Here is an 18,778-nt window from a genome sequence, read left to right on the forward strand (position 1 = left end):
GATAAACAGTTGTTTAATTCACGTCATGGAGCAACACCAGCTCCTCTCTGATATGCACAGGACTACCTGCTACAGCAGCTGGTCTGCAACCTGCTCTCACGCAGGCCTGTGCAGTGTTTTGGGTTTATATACTGGAGTATCAACTACCTTGTAATCAACAATTACCAAGCCCTTTTCTGACTCACTTACTTCCTTTTGGTTTAAAGACTGAATAGCTGGTTCTGAAGGCTGTGCTGACTACAGAATTAGTGGATTTAGAGTTCAGAAGAAACTTTCCAACAAAGAAAACCCTCTTGTAACACAAGACCAACAACTCCTGGACCTCTTGGAGTAGAGCTCATGAATTCTCCCCTGCCAGTTCCAGTGCCTACTCTGACAGCTGCATAAGCCATCAATTCAGCAAGCATCCCAGGAAGGGAGAAACTGGGACTTCTTATGTGGCCAGGTGCATGGGTAATGTCCAAAATGCTTAAGACTTACAGAAGGAGTTTTTAATGACTGCTATTAATTAAAACAATTTCCCAGTTCACTTCAAATTATTAGTCACTGACTGAGTCACAGCTAGGGTCAGCTAAAACAATAAGCTGTGAAGGATGCCCAGGGCTAGGGAGGATGGCTTATGTGGTCTCTATTGTCCCAAACTCTTAGCAATAGCTTTAATTGCCAGTGCCAAATTTTTTTTGTTGGACTGAGGTGAGAAAATCGTGCCGTGATGTAAGATGGGCAAAGGAAAACCCCTTGTGCCTTGCACGCAATGCTCATGCTGTTCCAGGTGGTTCCCCAGCAGTGCCAGAGCCTGCAGCTGCTCAGGTAAAGCCGCTGTCCCAGCGGTCACCAGCTTGCTCAGAGCAGCCAAGCTCTGAGGGCAGCATCACTACTGGCTCTGGGGTCCTTACCAAGCCTGGGATCTGGCAGGACAGCAGGAACGCAGCAGCGTCCTTCAGCAGCTGCTTCTGATCCTGCACCTCCTCTCTGCTCGACTCCGGGAAGCGAACACCTGGGAGAGGACAAGAGAAAACATCAACCACAGCAACTCACAGAAACCTAACTGTCTCCCTGGAATGCTGGATGCTTCAAAAACTTATCTCAAACTATAAAAGTTCTGATGGCAAAAGCATTGGCAGCTGTGTTCAGGCAGTGGCTGGGCTGCTCAAACTCAATGGTTTGGCCGTTCTCCTGCAATGTGCCTGCTCACTGCCCCAGTATTCACCCCAGGAAGCACTCTGGAAGCTTCTCAATTTCCCAATAAAAAATATGGCTCCAAGTAATGGAAATTCATGCCTGTGCCTGATGTGTGCATGTAAAAGGGCACTGTGACTGCTCACTGAAATGTTACTAAAACAAACCCAGCCCTTCACTGAGGTCCTAACATCAGTCGTTCAACCACAAGTGTTATTTTTTGTGTAAACTACTACATGAGGATCAAATTTGATTTTTTCCCTCCCTCTGCTTCTTTTCACATGGTCTCACAGCTGGGATGCTGGAGAATCACAGGAGGATTCTTGGCAGCAACCCACAGCCCTCCCCCCGAGGGTGGGAGACGCTCCCCTTGGCTGCCCTTGGCAGCTGCAGCACTGCAATCCATTGCTGCTTCCTCTCCTCTGCATCTCCGTGCTCCACAGAGGGCCCTGCACCCTGCCCAGCCTAACAAAACCAGCAGCAGTCTTGGCTACAGCACAGCGTTTATCTGCAGCTGGCTGGACACAGCCACCCTCAGAAAGGCTGGTCCCAGCTCTGGGTACACGTACCTGGTGAGAAAATATCTGGGTTAAACCGAATATCAAATGATGTGTCACTAATGGAGCCTACAGCCTTGCAAGCATTCCGAATCACTTCTCTGCTTTTGGGATCCACTGGAGCAGGAAAAAAACAGAATACAAATGAATGTGGAGTTCAGGAAATGGCAGACCTAGCTATTAAGTTTTGTTACTAAAAACAGCAATGATGGCACATTCTAAAGAAACCCATTATAAAAACAATCAATTGTAAAGGAGAATGGCTGAAAAGTCTGAATAAGGGAACATAAGATTACCCAAAACCCCCATGGATATCCCTACCTGCCAGCACATGCACTCAGAAATCCAAGCCTGGGGTTCCCAAAGGTGCCTGTGCACTGCTGGCCTCCTGCCTGGCCCCAGCCCTGCCCTGCACTCCACTGGCCAGCCTGGCCAGGCTCTTGCTCCCAGGGAAGAGCTGAGGGGCTGGTGGCCTTGCTGGGTTCAGACACCTCAGTCCCCCTGCCTGCAGGGGTGAGTCATTCATCAGGGTGTGAGCAGCTCTAACAGAGAGGCCAGGCAACACTGACAGGCAGCCAGTGCTCGTCCTGTTTAACCACCATCAGTCACCCCAAACCCCCAGCCTGGCGCAGCTCCCACCAGTGCCAGCCCAGCAGGGGCTGGTGCTGAGGATGAAGTACCTGTTCCATCGTCGGACGCGATGGTCTCTGCCAGCTCCTTCACCTGATCCAGCCCAGTCACGCTGTCCTCCATTTTCCCATCCTCTGACTCGGGCCTCTCGCTGTCTGCAGCACCATTCTCTGCAGAGGCTCCATTTTCCAGAGCAGCTGAGCTCTCCTGCTTGTTGGCTTTCTGCTGCATCAGCTGCAGTGCAGCCAGCTTCATGAATAAGAGATACCTGCAGCAAAGGGAAAGGGCAGTTCAGCCCAGCAGAATCCCAGAGCACCACACATCTGGAACATGTCTCACTCCCTGAGCTCCCCTGCCTTGCCAGCAGCAAGTGACCCAAACATCCCACCACAAACACGCCTACAGCAGTGCCCACAGGATTTTTTCCAGCCTCTAGAAATGAACATAACTTTCAGGACATTGGGAAAGCCTTAAAAAGCAGCATAAATCCTTCCTGTTCCCTAGCCATCAAGTGGAAAGGACACCTGCAGGGAAAGAACTTCTAGGTGTTTGGACAGGAATCAACAATAATAGATCTGGACACTAAAACACAAACCATCTCTTTCCCTGGCTCCCTGTCCTAATCCTTACTGTTCTCACCTCTTGTTAATTAAGTTCCTATAACTGCATTTACATAGCCAAGCCATAGGGCAATTAGCTGCTCACTTCTGGGAGCTCTGTTGGGATGCTCCCAGGACAGTGCAGCAAGGTCCTGACTTGAACCATGACCAGATGCACGTGGAGAAAGGGAGAAGCTCTGCTCACCTGTGTTCTACAAAGGCATCAACAAGCTCTTGACGAAGACAGCAAAGCTTGTGTCTGTGCTGCTTGGGGAACCCCATTTTCTTACATTCCTCTGGCATCTCCTCCCCTTCAACAGGCAGGAAGTTTAGATCTGGAGGGAAAGTGCGTAGCAGGTCCAGGATGTAGTGACGCCCATCGTTGCCAATAATGCCTTTGCACTCTACTGAGGAGCACAGCTCCACCTCCTCATTCTTGTCATTGAGAACTTTGTGCTTCTGGATCTTCAGCGGCCTGCTGGTCTTCTCCAGCAGCTCCAGGTACTTGGGCTGTGACACAACTGTCTTGCCAAAGTCTATTGACCCATAGATGACACTCTGTTCCTGCTCCCGCTCCAAGATGCCAGGGATAATAGACTGAGCCGTCACCCTGTAACCTCTGTAATCCACCACGACAGTCCCCAGCGTGTACAGCCCTTCCACATCCACAGCGTTGTAGGTCCGCACACCATTGAGATCATTGGTGGGAGCCACGTAAGCAGCAACGTCTCCACCAAAGTCCTTGTAGTGGTCACGGACGTCAAAGCCCAGGCTGAAGAAAATGTTGTTCCAGATGAACATCTGCATCTTGGTCTCCTCGCTGGGGTTGATGGCCATGACATTGCCATCAATGACAGCCATAGCACCTCGTGTTGCTGCTGCAGTGAAGTCACTGTGAACCTGGAGGCACATGGAGAGAAAGTGGGGTCAGGATGGGCCCCCATGCTCTGAAAGCTCCCTGCAAATTTTTCCTTTGCTCCTCTCCTCCCAACAGACTTTCAGCAGGCAGGCGGGTCATGGCTTTTACTGCTGTGAGCTGGCGAGTGACTTCAATACAAGTCCCAGGAGCCAGAACACAGGCAGCAAAGAAGGGGCTGTGTGAGGGGCTGGCTGCATATCCTGAAGTTACCTTGAAAATGGCTCGTTCTCTCAGCAGCCTCTCAGGCAGGTTCTTGCGTGGCAGCTCCCGTGTGGTCTGCAGCTCCTCATTCCAGTCTCTAGTCTGAAAGAGGGAGGCAAAGCCTTGTGGGATGCAATGCATTGTGTGGGAAGGGGCTGGCGAGGCAGCATTCCTGCTTCACAAGACATTTTGGGAGAGAAGGGAGAGGAAGGGGCAAGAATTCAGGCTGCTGTGGGGCTCAGAGGAAGTGACTTAGCAGCAAGAATGAACACACCTTGAGAGGGGACTTTATTCACCAGCAGTTTGGGACAGATCTTGCATCAGCCCAGCCAGTGCAGGGGCACTGAAGGGGCAGCACGGTGCAGGTGTCATTAGCCAGTGCTGTGGGCACACTGCAGGCACGTGCTGCCCACGGCTGGCTACTGCTGCCCTGCAGCCCTTTGTGCTAGAAAGCTGCAGCTGAAGCATTTGGAGCTGTCTGCTCAGACACAAGAGCCATTCCAGGCCTGACTGGCACGAGGGAGTGGTCTGCCTCCTGTGCAGTGGCACTCTTCAGAGAAGGGACACGGAATTTATAAACATCTGAGCAGGAGCTGCTCCTCTCAGTCACTTCTGTGCTCATGGACCTGCAGCCTGAGCAGCACAGCCCCTGTAGTCAAGGGCCCTGTGAAGAACAAGGACTCCTGCAAGTTTTCCTTTGATGATCAAACCCCCCCCCACAAATAACAGAGGTTACTTTCGGGAAGTTAACTTGTTCCTGGCAGAGCTGGCAGCAAAAGTCTTGCCAGTGTCATCAGGCAAAGCAAGAGCAGTACCTGTCCAGGTATGTGCTCCTCGTAGCCCAGCCTGGAGGTGTAGGCGTCCTCTGCCCGGACACAGTCCATGGCGTGCTCTGCCTGCGGGGCCGTCCAGCTGTACACTTGGAAAGGAGTGGCTATCCTCTCAAAGGGGTGTCTCTGAACCCTAGTTTGGGACAAACAACAATTACATTTATAAAGGAGGAATCCTTTCTATTCCAAGAGAATTTTCCCTGTGCTTTCACACTGGTCCCTACAGGTCACGATGCAACAGCAGCGCGCAGTGGAAACCCAAGCACCGCCGAAGGTCTCCCGTGTAATCTGGAGCTCTCAGCAGGGGCTGGGGCTCATCTGTAGCTACTTCTGGCCCAAGGGGCAACACAGTACAGCCATTTTTAAATGGCCAGATAGTCACAGTGGTGGCTGGAGGCCACTGCTAATTTCAGCCCTCATCTAGTGTCACTTTCATCTCCTTAATGAAGCAGAAGCAGAGCTCCCAAACGCCACACAATGTGCCTATCAATCCACACCCTGCTGAGCCGAGGCAGTTCATTAAGTGACTCTGAAGAATGACAGGCTTTTGCACAGGACCCACTGTCCTGGAGCAGAACAAATGGTCCCTGCAGCAAGGACAGGAGAACTAAACAATGCCTTATTGTTGTGTTATTATTATAGGAGCTAGAGGAAATTACAGAATATTAACATGCACAGACATGTTTAAAACAACCAACCTCTTGCCACTGTCAGCCTATACAAAGCCCTGTTGTGTTACTTTCGCTGATATTTATGCTTCAGTCTCTTTTGTGGATCAGAGAGATCCTCAGAGTGCTGCCCTGTTGTTCAGTCAGGTGCTCTGGTCCTTGCAGCTTCCACTGACGTGTCCCAACCACCCACCACTACATGAGCTCAGAGAAGCAGGCACTGCAATCCCTGCTGCACTGGTGGCATCCAGCTCCCCAGAACCAGCTGAGCCTCCCCAACTTCACCCTGGGCTGCTCAAGGAACTAGAGAGGAAGAAGCACTGCTACCGTTTCTTCTGCAGAGCAGAGAAGTTTTTTTTGAAGGTAGGGCTGATCTGGTTAAGTAGTTCCACCAAGGAATGACTGAGAAAACTAGGGTTTGCAGGTTTGGGATTGAAGTTGTATGCAGTAGACCTGCAAGAGAAAAAAAAGAAACAGTCAAAAGCCACTGTCATACCTGAAACCTTCCACACTCTAGGAATGTGGAACATGACTGAGAGCTCTTCATGCATTCACAGTATCAAAGGCTGCACCCTGTGCCCTTGCCTGTGGGACAGAGACCATGGGGCAAAGAGGCAAATGGGCAGCAAGGACCCTATCCAGTCTCCCACAGCCAGTAACCCTGTACCTGTCCCTGATGGTCTTTTAATTTAGACCTTTTTCAGCCATTCCCAGGATCAAGAGAGGCTTCTATTTTTATAGCTGGGAAGGACTGATTTCACAGAACTTCCTGAACACACCAAAGGTGCCTTTGTTCAACAGAGAAACCCCTCTGCACAGCCGCTCCAACAGGCACAGCCACAACAGCTCTCACGGTTTCCATTAGAAAAACAAAAAAAGAAATTATTTGTAGTCAAATCTGCACCCAGCTCAGGGAGTTCTGACAGGCTGTGCTTTTGCTTCAGGGCAAAATGAGATAGTTGCAATAGTCAGGAAGGAATTTCCTCCCAGCTCAAAATGCTCTAAATAGCTGATGACATTATGGGATGTTTAAACTTTCCCTAAAGCACCAGGCATTTAGCCACTGTGGAGAAGTGGTACCAGGCATAACTGAACAGCCCAATCCAGTATAGCAACTCCCACAAACCCATGTGAGCAGTGAATTAAAATAGGCTGTTTCTGGCACAGGAAAAAAAAAGGCTGCAACTGTTTGTTTATGAGTTGTTTTCCAGCTGGCTGCTGCAGGGCAGGACAGGAAGAATGTCAGTTACTCACTGATTCAAGTAGAATCCCCGCGTGGAGGCAGTGATGCTGACGTGCCGATCCTCCACCGTGATCACGTACAGATACATGAGGTCCCCGTGCATCTTGCGGTTCCCGGGCGGAGGGTTCCAGCCACTCATTGTCAGTACCTTCAGGCACTGCAAAGGCTACGGCAGAACACAACACAAGCAACTCCTGTCAGCAGGAATTCATTTCTTTGAGTTAGAGGCACTCAATGAACACACCAGATCCCTTTTACCTGCTGCCCTTGCTCGATTCCAGAAACAGAGCTCACAAACACACCTGGTATCCCAAGCACAGCTTCCTGAGCCCTCTGCAGTCCACCAGTTTGCCTTTCACACCATGAGACATGCGTGAAAGCAGACACCCTGGGCCTTTGGGCTGCACAGGGTATGGATTTCTTGCTGTACTTGTTTTCAAATGGCAGCTTCTAAACCAGAATCCGAGTGGGAGGGCATGGGAAAGCTAAGAGCACTCTGTAGTGACCTGCAGATCCTGTCTCCAGGACTTTGCAGAGGAATGCTGCTTTCCCTTCTCTGCCACCCATCCCAGCAAGCCTGGCCCTTCCACACTCTGCAGATGTCCAGACTCTATGTCCAGTGTTTTGCACACCAGCTCCTGGACTTTATTCTTTTGGCTAAGCAGTGCTATCCCAGTGCTTGTTAAGCACCAAGCAGAGCAAATCCCAAAGTCCACTTCGCTCAGCTTTCAATCCATGACCACCAGTTTGCTGTGAGGAATGTGCTAGTAGCTGTTTGACACAGGAACTCTACCTTCCAGTCTCTGTTCTGGGGCTGAAGGGCACACAGGGGCCTCTCTTTGCTACCTGGCAGGATATGTTCAGGAGGGGTGCAGTCAATTTGTTCCATTTCGGTACCTTTCTTCTTCCTCTTTCCACTGTCTAGAACAGACAGAGACACAAAGTCAGTTCTGAAAAGTGTACAGTCCCTCCCCCAGTCATCATTCCAAGAGGGATGCAGAAGTACTCCAAGTATTCTCTGCACTCCTAAATGACACAGGACAGCCGATTGTTACTGCGTGTTTAACTAAGCCGGGAGTCAGGGAATGAAACCACTGACCACACCAGAGAAGTCTTTTTGACCCATACCTCCCAGGTCTCCTTCAGTGAAGACACTCAGGAAGGACAATGAGTTACAGTCCACACCATTGAAAGCATCTGATGGGTCAAGACTCTTCAGAAGGTCCCGAATGTGGCGCACGTGTATCCTGGCTTCTCGCACCGTGTATGGCTCTGACAACAAAAAAGTGAGGAAAGAAACTGGGATTAGACAGTTGCTTACTCCTTTGGCACACAGATCTCAAAATGGAACCAGAGGAAAGAGCTGACAGGTGGCCAAAATCACTCCCTAAAACAACCCTCACTCATTCCCTCCCATGTCTGAAGGAACTTGCCTTCCACCACTTTCAGCAGTGAGCCCTCCTGCAGTCCTTCAATCGTCTTCAGCTCAGCAAAGTTATCCAGGACGTTGCCATCCAGCTGCAGGGAGAAGCAGGTCCGATGGCAGGTATCCTCCCGGTCCATCAAAACTTGATGGATTTCTTGCACCATCTCTTGAGGAGAAACCTTAAGAAGGTAAGAGCACAATTGTTGTTTGCCCTCCCACAGGCTCTTGCCAAACTTTTCCCCTCAGCTGCAATATCAAAAACCTCTCAGACCTCTCCCTCCAGGCTTGGAAAGGCAGACTCTACCTCTCTTTCCAGGAAGATCTCTCCTGCTCCTGCTGGTAGGGCAGTGTCACCTCTGGCAGGGTCAGCCACCTGAGCTCCACCCCACGGGGCTTGGCACCCCGAGATGTAACAGCCAGGCACTGCACCAAGCACTTGGCACGGGACAGAGGCGACAGAGGGCACTGAAGGAACAGCAGGTGGTGGGGGAAGTGGGGTTCTACCCTTATCCATTCACACCACATTAGTGGTGAGACCTCGGATGCTGCCCATGGTGAGCTGTGCCAGTGCCACACCTCCACAGGGCTCAGGGGAGGCCAGACCCACCCTGAGCACCAGGGCTGCTCCCCCACCTCCCTGCTCTGCTCCAGCACCACTGACACTGCTGAAAACCCAGAGGACTCGGCTAGTTTACATAAGCTGCTGTAAACAACGAGGCCTGCTATTATTAGCCCATTAAAACTAACAGCCAGGGGGATTTAAAGGAGACAAAAAGCCAGTTTGAGACCCAGCTATTTCCAAGGGGATGGGATTTTGCTGCACTCTCTGCCAGTCTTGGGCAGATAAGAAGTTCCCACTGGGTTTAGATTCCATATGCCTCTCCCCAAAACTAAGAGATATACTTCATTCAGATAGTTTTTGGTGAAGTATCAAGCTAAATGGGACTATGAACCAGGCCTGTCAGAGCTCATCCTGACCTGGCAGCACGTCACTGTCCACATGACGTGAGGCAGAGCTCTCCATGCAGAGGGAAGTGGAGACTGCATCATTCCCTTGGTCTTCAGGCTTGAGCTCCCTGAGCTGTGTTAGCACCTGCCACTGTACCAAACCCAGGCTGGCCTGAAACAGCATCATGTCGTAACTGCTGAGCAAGCAAGGATTTTCCCTTCCTCACTCAGGCCCAGAAATCACGTTTTCACAACACTGCTTTAGAACAGCCCAGAAGTGGGAAGGCCATTTTCCTTGTGCTCAGCCTCATAGCCGAGCCCCTCTGTGATGGACAAAGAGCTACACCACAGTGAGTTCTCCTTGCCCTTGCTCCACACCTGGGATCCAGAATGAAACACCCTAACTCTGTCCCTGCAATGCCCAGGCAGGCCTGGGCCAGGCAGCCTCTTGCTCACGTCTCTTCTTCCTTCGTTTCTCTCAAGGCACTGGCCAGGCAGTCTCCTGCACCCTCCATCCTTTGCTGCCTCCTTCCCCACCTAGCCCTGGTCAGAAGACAGACAGGTCAGGGAGCTGTGAGCAGCCTGAAGGTGCTGTGCAGACTGTGAGGCTGAACAGGGGCCTTGCAGGCACTGCCTCCTTCCCTGCCTGCCTGGCTGAAAGGATCTGGCTCAAATACTCCCCACCTCTGTTCCCTTCCCCAGCGGGCGAGGGCAGGTACCTGCAGGGAAAAGGGCTCTATCCCTGGTGCACAGATCTTGACAGTGAATCCCGTGTCCTGTATGACGATGACCTCCTGGTCGTTCCCATCTTCTCCCGGCTCAGCCTCCTCGTGGCCATTCTGCTTGGCATCCTTGTCGCCCTTGAGGCTGTCATGCGGGCCGCTGCCATTCATCAGTGCCACGCCAGACGGGTGCTCTGCGCAAGGACAGAGGGGTTCAGACAAGGTCCTCTCCACTGGGCTGCAGAGACTGGCCTGGACACTGCAAAGCCCGAGCTAATCGGGGGCTAAAAGGCACGGTTTTATTCTGCACTTGCTGTTTACTAGACAGAGGTGTGCCAGGCCCTTCCCTCCCTTTCCTCACCGCATAATGAAGGTGCTCTCACTTGCCTGCGGTGTTTGCATCTTCCACAAACCATGTGCAGAGAGGGGAGGGAAGGAGAGCAGGAAGGATGGGTCAGTGTACACCACACTGAGCTGTCTTAAGCCTCTTAATTAAAAAAAAAAAAAAGGGTGTGTGGTGCTTTGCGGCCTGGAGGCAGCTGTAACCTCTGCACCAACACGTTAGAGAGCAGAGGGAGAGGGAGGCCGGCGGCAGCCCGGTTACTCCACAGGCACACCACAGCTCCCACACCCCTGCCTGCCTTTGGCCATCCTCTGCATTTCCAAAATACTTCACACAGATCCCATGGTGCAAGGGCGAGGCTTTGCCTAAGCACTTCTATTCAAGAAAATGGTGACGACATTTTAAGTGCTCGTTTAGACAGATGCGTCACAGGGCCGGGGAGCTCTCTGCACCCTCCTCACAGCTCTGCAATGCTTTGTTTTCTTTTTCAATAAGCTGGATAGCATCAGAGACCTGATTAGATCTAAGAAGCTGCCAGTCTCCCAGAGGAGCCTACATCCTCTGAACCAGGCTGGGGACCACACTAAAGAGGACTAAGGGGCAGCCAGGAGAAGTTAGAAGAGTGGAAAGAGCTGCTGATAGCAACTCTGGGAGATGGCAGAGTACCCCTTGCCCCCAGCGTGCCAGGCTGGTGTCCCAAGCACACCACCTCACCCTGCAGACCCAGGCAGTGGGTGCTGAGGAACAGCCAGCATCGTGTCCCTCAGGCTGAGCTCCCAGCAGGGCTGGCTCAGCACACTCAGCTGCACCCCAAGGTCACAGGCAGCAGTGCCAGCTTGGTGCTCTCAGACACCCACTTGCAGGCAGCACAGATGGAGCAGGTGGGGTGCTTTCCCAGGCAGCAGAAACAGCCTTTCCAAAAGGCTGCACAGGGCTAATGCCTCGAGGCTGCAGCCCTGCAGCCAGCTCCATCTGGCAGGTGTCGCTCCTCATGCTCACCTCCTGCAAGGCACCAGTCCCCACTCCAGGGGAAACGGCTGCTCAGCCTCCCTCACCTCATAGACTGGTGCTGTGGCTTGAGCACCTACAGCTGTCACAGACAGTTCTCCTCCAGCAGCCCCAGCTGCTCCTGCAGCCCAGAGAAGCCATCCACCCTTCACAATAACCCAGAAAGGGACGGCAACACCATTCCCCCCTGCACACCTCTGGAGCACAACATGAGGCTGCAGCAACAAGCCCTGCAAAAGCACCCATGGAAGGTCACGTCCCTGCCCCAGACAATGACTGCCAACAGCAAACCCTCAGAGATGACTATCAGGGCTGACTTGGGACATGGTGAAAGGGCAAAAATGCAATGAGAGCACACCCATTCCAAATGCAGCAGGTAGCAGAGCTACCTCAGGCAGCCTCGGCTGCCTTCAGCAGCTCAGCAGCTGCTGCTCATGGTCCCTGTCACTGTGCATATGTCCCCAGCACTCACTGCTCATTTCTTTGACAGATGAAGCCATGGGCAAGTCAGACGAGAGGCCTGGCTCTGGCTCCAGCAAGCTGCTGTCATGCTAGAAAGGAGGAAGAAACACTCCATGCAAGACTGCCTCAAGAGATGTGGTTTCAGAAAAACCACACCATGCCCAAAGGGCTGGGGAGAGCCCCTCGTCACACCCTGCAGCCAGCACAGCCACACTCCTGGGCTGCCTGAACACGTGGGGATCTGGAGGGAGTGCAGACAAGCCACCAGGGAAATGCTACACCTGGGGCTACTGGTACTGCAGACAGGATGACCTGCCAGGTGCCCGAGCCAGGCCTGGCCCAGCCCCTGCCCACCCAAGCAGGGCAGGATCACTCAACTTCTGTTCCTGCTGTGCTAGCCAGAAAGGAGACAGAACTTGGCTGAAAGGAAGGCTGGCACTGCAACCCTTGCACACGCCAGTCTGGAGAACAGCAAACACCTTCAGCAGCAAAGCCAAGTGAAACAGGAAAATCTGAACACAGCAAGGGAAAGTCACCAGCCAGGACCACGCTTCTGCTTTTCACTGTTCAGTGGTGTAAAATCCCCAAACTACCTAGTGTTTCAGAAATCAGAATACTGCTCCTAGTCTGCAGAAATACAACACGTTCACACCTTCCATCTCTCTTTTTCTTGAGTGAAGGCAGGGCTGGCACAACTCTGCACTTTGTGACAAGCGACATGTAGAAGCAACACCTACACGTCTCCTTATGCTAGAGGATCAAGCTCCAGCCAGCAGAGTCTTAAGTTTAGAAACGAAAGTTAAGTCTAGACTGAGAAAGATCTGCTGTGCAGCAGGTTAACCCTTGGATGTGAGCCAGGCAAGGCTTTCCAGAGGGGTTCTGCACAGAATGGGTATGTTTCAAGGAAGCACGAGCTGGCCTGGAGGCCGTGCTGCCTGCTGGGTGCTGACTCACCTGATGTGCTCCCCGAGGGAAGCAGAGCTGCACCCAGCTGCCCTAAAGTGGGTCACTGGTTCCTCTCACCCTCTGTGCCGACTGTGCCGCGGCCTTGGCAGCGCCGGCGCAGAGGGAGGGACATCATGGGGCACTCATGGATTTCACAGGATTTCAGCCTACTTGAGACAGCAGGAGGAGGCACAGGAACACCTTAGGGACACCCGCAGAGACCTCTCTCTCTCTCCCGTTCCTTGCTGCCACTTCAAGCCCCGAACAGGCGGGCAGCCGTGTCTGGCTGGGCTCTCGCTGCACCCCAGATGGCTCACGGAAGGTGTCTGAGTCACAGGCAAGCGGTTCCACCCGCTCCAGGGGCAAACCCGGCGCTCCTTCCCTCACCACGCTGCTCCTGCTGCGCACGGAGATCTCTGCGGGGTCACGTCGGCCTCGACACAACACTTTGTGGTCTCGACCGAAGGCTGTGACCTCTGGTCTCCCCTGCCATTCCAAGGGAGGTGCCAGTGTCCCAGCAAGGACCCTCCTCCCGCACTCAAGCTGCAGCTTGTACCCGAGGAGTGGCAGAGGCTGCCGAGCTCTGGCCTGTGCTGGCTGGCGGTGTTCTCACGGTGAGAACACGGTGAACACAATGTTCTCACTGCTGCCCCGAGCACAGCGCAGCAATCCCTGCACACACACAGAGCAGAGCAGAGCACGGCCAGGCACTGAGCACAGCACAGCAATCCCTGCACACACACACACAGAGCAGAGCAGAGCACAGCCAGGCACTGAGCACAGCACAGCAATCCCTGCACACACACACACACACACACAGAGCAGAGCAGAGCACAGCTAGGCACTGAGCACAGCACAGCAATCCCTGCACACACACAGAGCAGAGCAGAGCACGGCCAGGCACCGAGCACAGCGCAGCAATCCCTGCACACACACAGAGCAGAGCGTGGCCGGGCACCGAGCACAGCGCAGCAATCCCTGCACACACACACACAGAGCAGAGCGTGGCCAGGCACTGAGCACAGCGTAGCAATCCCTGCACACACACACACAGAGCAGAGCAGAGCACGGCCAGGCACCGAGCACAGCGCAGCAATCCCTGCACACACACAGAGCAGAGCACGGCCAGGCACCGAGCACAGCACAGCAATCCCTGCACACACACAGAGCAGAGCGTGGCCGGGCACCGAGCACAGCGCAGCAATCCCTGCACACACACACACAGAGCAGAGCACGGCCAGGCACCGAGCACAGCGCAGCAATCCCTGCACACACACACACAGAGCAGAGCATGGCCAGGCACCGAGCACAGCGCAGCAATCCCTGCACACACACAGAGCAGAGCAGAGCATGGCCAGGCACCGAGCACAGCGCAGCAATCCCTGCACACACACAGAGCAGAGCGTGGCCGGGCACCGCCGCACCGACCCGCACCTGCCCGTCTGCATTCACACCTGGCACAAAGGATCAGACACAGGATTAGGTTTCATCTCTGCCTGGACAAGGAGTTCACACGCCAAGGTGACAGGGCCTACTTTAATCATGCTTCCTATTTACAGCCAGGCTGTGGCAGCAGCACCTGGCAAACCCCTGCAAAGATCCTGGCGTGAGGGAGGGCGCACACCTGAACCCAAAACCTGCTGTCTGCACACAGCACAGATCCTGGGAAGGGTTAGTTAATAACTGATTTATGTTCAAACAAATCTTCTAAACCAAAGTCAGACACAAATCCTTTTCAAAGATTATCGGATCCAAAAGTCAGCGACACTGTGTTGCTGGGAGTTAGCCTGGTCTGCAGGGACTGCTCCGTCAGTGGGGAGTTTCCTTCCCTACATTTAGTAACTGGAGAAATTCTAAGAGGGACAAAACTCAAAATTAAACCCCCTACTTTACCAGCACCAACCTTTGGAATGCATTTCCTATTATCAGCTCCAGTGCCATTTTGAGGGGCCAACTGGCTAGGGCCACTGTCCCCACTGCACTGCAATAATGCACTGGGTGAAGGAAGAGAAGGAACATCCCATCCTCAGCACAGCCGATGGAGCTGCTCCACCCCTGCAGCTCAGGCCTGTCCTCAACCTGCACACAGCTGAAGGAAGCCCAAGGCTCCCTGTGCTGGTCCCTCACAGCTGCACACTTCCACCCAAGCTGCTGCAGGCTAGGCTGTGCAGATCCACTCCCATCCTTTACAAGGACCACGTTTGCAGTCACAAACAAAAGAGGGATTTAGCTTATGAACTGAGGAAAAGACAAGCAAAACGCCCTTAGGTTTGCTTTGCTGACATGAACAAGGCACAGACAGGTCCCTTTGTGGTACACACCCAGATGGGATACCTCATCACCTTCCTCCTTCACCTGTGAAGTTACATCACCTCTGCACCCCTCCCCTCTCCTTTGTGCTGCCCCATCCCACAGGCACACGCAGCCACCCACCCCTGTGAGGGGCATACGGTGTGGGGGCTCCATGCAGCAGGACAGAGCACCTGGGAGAGGAAGCTTCTTTTTCTTCCTCTTCTTCTTCTGCTGCTGCTTTGAGGGCAGAACGTGGGCCTGGGAATCAGTATCGGAGCTCGACCTTCTGCTGGGGCAGGCAGTAGGCTCTGTCACAGAACCAGCACTTGTGTTCTGAGCCTCAGGTGACACCTCACCAGGGGGAACAGGCAGCACAAGTGCAGTTTGAGCTGGCAGGGCTTTCTCTGCCTGGGCTGGCAGAGCAGAGGAGGGTGTGCCAGGGCTCCCTGGGGAGGGAGCAGGAGCTCTGCACTCGAGCACGCTGTCCGAAGGCACCAAGGCTGCGTGCGGGCGCACGGCCGCCCGCCCCTCGCCCTGGCCAGCGGAACGCGCTCCAGGGCCCGCTCTGCTGTCAGCTGCTGCCACGTGCTCCTCCCGGCGGCACCATCTGTGGGCTAAGCCGCTGTCCTCAAGTTTCACACAGCTCTGGCAGGCCTCAAGTGACTGAGCATGATCAACCAGCCCTGCCGGCCTGTCCCCAAGGTCGGCTGGAAGGACAGTCACTGCATGGGATGCCTGTGTCCGCTGGAGCGGGCCAATCGTGCCAACGCCAGATCTTGAACCGCTCTTATCACAAACTGTCATCATTCCTTCTTTGTCCTTGGTCTCAGAGAGGTCTTGGATGTATCCAGTGCCCTTTTGCAGGCTTCCAGTCACCGCCTCACTGGGGATGATGTCTGGATACAGCCCAGCACATTGGGCAGCTTCTGGCATCTCCGGGACGACACTGCAGCTTGTGGGAGATTTTGGCAAGAGAGGCGACCTCTCATTGGGCGAGCCAGAGCTGCGTGGCTGGAAGAGGAGATCGGTGACTTGCCTGCAGCAGTTTGCAAAGAGGCTGTTTCCCATGCCTGGCTCGTGCAGCACCGGATCAGAACAGTCAGCTGTGCTCCACACACACGCTGCAGTCCCCACGCGCAGCCCGAGCCCCCGCTGCCTTCTCGCCGTCAGGCGCTCTCTTCAGAGACAGCGCCTGCGTGGCCCCAGCGTGGCGGGACACAGCAGCAGCCGCTGACTCCGTGCAGGATCCCAGGCCCGTGTGCTCACCAGAACAGGATGCTGGGCCTGCAGCAGTTTCCCCAAGGTGCTGCCTGGGCACCCTCAGGCCCGGCCGCCCCGGCCCTGTCCCCGGCTCCGCTCTCCGGTGCCCAGCACAGCCGGGCTCGCTCGGGGGATGCCGCCCGCGCCGGGCAGTTATAAATAGCCCGATCTCGAGGGCCACACCAGTGCAGCCTGGGACGAGCACTGTGCCAAACCCCAGCAAGCGAGATGCATTGAATTACAAGGCCAGGGCAGTTACTATGGCACGCCCGGGCCCGGCACAGCCATCCATACTAAGCAGGCGAGCACAAAGCATTCAGGCAGTGAACCAGTCAGTAGTTTCTAGACGAATTTACTCTCCTCTCATGCTGCTCTGCCATATAAAACACAGCAAACGACAAAACCACATGCAATCCCCTAGCACCTCTCCTCTTTCCATGCTACTTAAAGAAAACCATGGCAACTGAAGCAGGGATTATGGAGCTGGAGCTTCCTCCAAGCACCAGGTGGCCCGGGGAGGCTGTGGCTAAGCAGGGCACTGCTCACACCTCCAGCGAGGCCGTGCCACGGCCACGGGCTCCTCACCCTCCATCCAGGTATCACTCCTTTGGCACAGAACAGGCCCCCGAGCTCTGGAGCCTTAGGACTGGGTACCCCTCAGTGCCATGGGCCAGCACCAACTTTCAGATCACGTGAGCGTTGTGGTTCTCTTGTGATTTGTGATTTTTGAAGGACTTCATATGTACTGATAGCTTCAACTCTTCCTCCTCACAAAGAGACCTCTGGGAAGAGGAGGAATCTCCTAGAAGTACCTGGTCAGGTCTCATGAAGCTGAGCTGCATTTCTTCAACTGCAGCCAAAGCAAGCTCACGAGAGTGCATGTGTTAGCTCTAACCTGTGAAGGCTGGTGTCAGTACAGCAAGTGGAAATTAAATTTTAGCTGGATAATAAATGAAGCTAAATAAATAGTTTAATGAATCCGAATAAATTTACTAAATGAATACGCATTAGCTCAAGAGATGGCCCTAACGAAAACATTTCTGCAGGACATCCCATCAGGGAAAGTGGGAGACATGTGGAGGTGCCTCCCTTGTGGAAACCACAGCTTCCCAGGAACTTCCCACTTCAGGTACAACAAGGACTTCTTTTAACAAGAGACCACAGTGAAACATTAGAGCTGCTCTAATGGCATCATTAAACTCAAATTGGTTCTAAGACATCTGTGGGCAGAGGTACAAGCTCTGCATTTACTTCTCAGCAGCTTCACACCACTGAGACTGGCTTGGAGAGAGAGCAGAGCACAGTGAGGCTGCAGCCTGCAGTGCTCTGGGCAGGGCCAAGCCCCAGGACACCCAGAGGTTCCCACAGCTGCTGGCTTGGGCACTTACAGGTGCTGAAATGCCTTGTGCTTTGCATCTGGCACCCTGACTTACCTACCCTGCACTCTCCACATCTGGGAACTACATTTAAACCCATTTGTACACTTTCTATCTGGCCAAAACTTATCATGAACCTAGCCTTGAAACTGGCTGTCTGGGTGACCCTGCTACAATAACACGCAATTCAAACATCACAGAAATCAGGCACAAAGAGTAGGACTAATGCAAAGTGCAAAGACCAGTACCAACAAAAACATTAACTGTGTCAGGAAGAACACGTTTCTCAAATTTCAAGAGAGCCGAAGGAAGGAACTGAATTTCAGACAGAAACCAAGGACCAGCTGATAATCCTCCAAGTCCCTGCGCTTTACCCTTGCACATAGCTTAGTTTCAGAAACTACTGGGACAGCAAGAGCAGGGAACAAGCCTGCTGTTCTCTGGGCAGGGTTTGCAGGGGAGGTCTGGCAGCTGGATGGCCTCAGCAGCTCGGGCTGCCCTGTAGTGCAGCCGTGGCCCTCGGGCCACACGTGGCTCAGGGGACAGCAGCTCCCGCAGCTCTGCAAGAGCTCTGCCAGCAGCAGCCCAGCAAAGCTGCTGCCCCACAGCAACCCCTCCCCAGGCACTCTGAGCAACCCACCCAGGCCTGCTCAGTGCCCTGACCCCAGCTGAGCCTCTGGGGACACCAACAGCAAAGACAGAGCAGGCACAGCACGGCACGGCACGGCCTGCTACCAGCCAGGACCCACATTACCATCGCCAGTCTCATCCAGCCCCAAGGGCAGGAGGTTGGCTAGTGGGGAGCAGGGCTAGTCCCAGGCTAATCCAATCCGCTGGAGTTCTGGGCAAGAGCCACGATCCTGCGGTTTTATGTCATTGCACATAACTACATACAACCCGTCTGCATCTGCAGCCTCTTCAACAGCTTGGAGTAGAGACTTTCTCTTTAAAGTGAAAGACAAACTAAGGAAATGCTTTTTTAGAAAAACATGCCAACCAAAAGCTAATCCTGAGAGAGCCTTGCTACTATGGCAAAAACCTGACCTGCTGCGAAAAGTGACAGCCAATGCCACCACAGGAGGAACCACGTGCTGGTTTTCATCTTTGGCACGCTGTCCAAGCACTGTCCCAAGGACTGGCATTGCTTCTCAAATGCAAATAAAAAAATGC

At 53.6% G+C, this 18,778-nt stretch overlaps 1 protein-coding gene across 1 annotated transcript in view; it reads right to left on the bottom strand.

Annotated features, from left to right (window-relative positions):
• The window catches only part of CLUH (clustered mitochondria homolog), a 33,070-nt gene that overhangs the window by 11,321 nt on the left and 2,971 nt on the right, over window positions 1-18,778 (bottom strand). The window contains exons 2-13 of the mRNA XM_059486786.1: window positions 9,920-10,116; window positions 8,260-8,431; window positions 7,955-8,098; window positions 7,620-7,747; window positions 6,838-6,992; window positions 5,911-6,036; window positions 4,901-5,048; window positions 4,095-4,187; window positions 3,171-3,865; window positions 2,417-2,634; window positions 1,749-1,853; window positions 897-997 (exon numbers count right to left, since the gene is read on the bottom strand). Coding sequence (XP_059342769.1) covers window positions 897-997; window positions 1,749-1,853; window positions 2,417-2,634; window positions 3,171-3,865; window positions 4,095-4,187; window positions 4,901-5,048; window positions 5,911-6,036; window positions 6,838-6,992; window positions 7,620-7,747; window positions 7,955-8,098; window positions 8,260-8,431; window positions 9,920-10,116 — 2,282 coding nt within the window. The remainder of the gene's footprint in view (window positions 1-896; window positions 998-1,748; window positions 1,854-2,416; window positions 2,635-3,170; window positions 3,866-4,094; window positions 4,188-4,900; window positions 5,049-5,910; window positions 6,037-6,837; window positions 6,993-7,619; window positions 7,748-7,954; window positions 8,099-8,259; window positions 8,432-9,919; window positions 10,117-18,778) is intronic.

The sequence above is a fragment of the Ammospiza nelsoni genome, chromosome 21 (assembly GCF_027579445.1).
Source record: "Ammospiza nelsoni isolate bAmmNel1 chromosome 21, bAmmNel1.pri, whole genome shotgun sequence".
NCBI lineage: Eukaryota > Metazoa > Chordata > Aves > Passeriformes > Passerellidae > Ammospiza > Ammospiza nelsoni.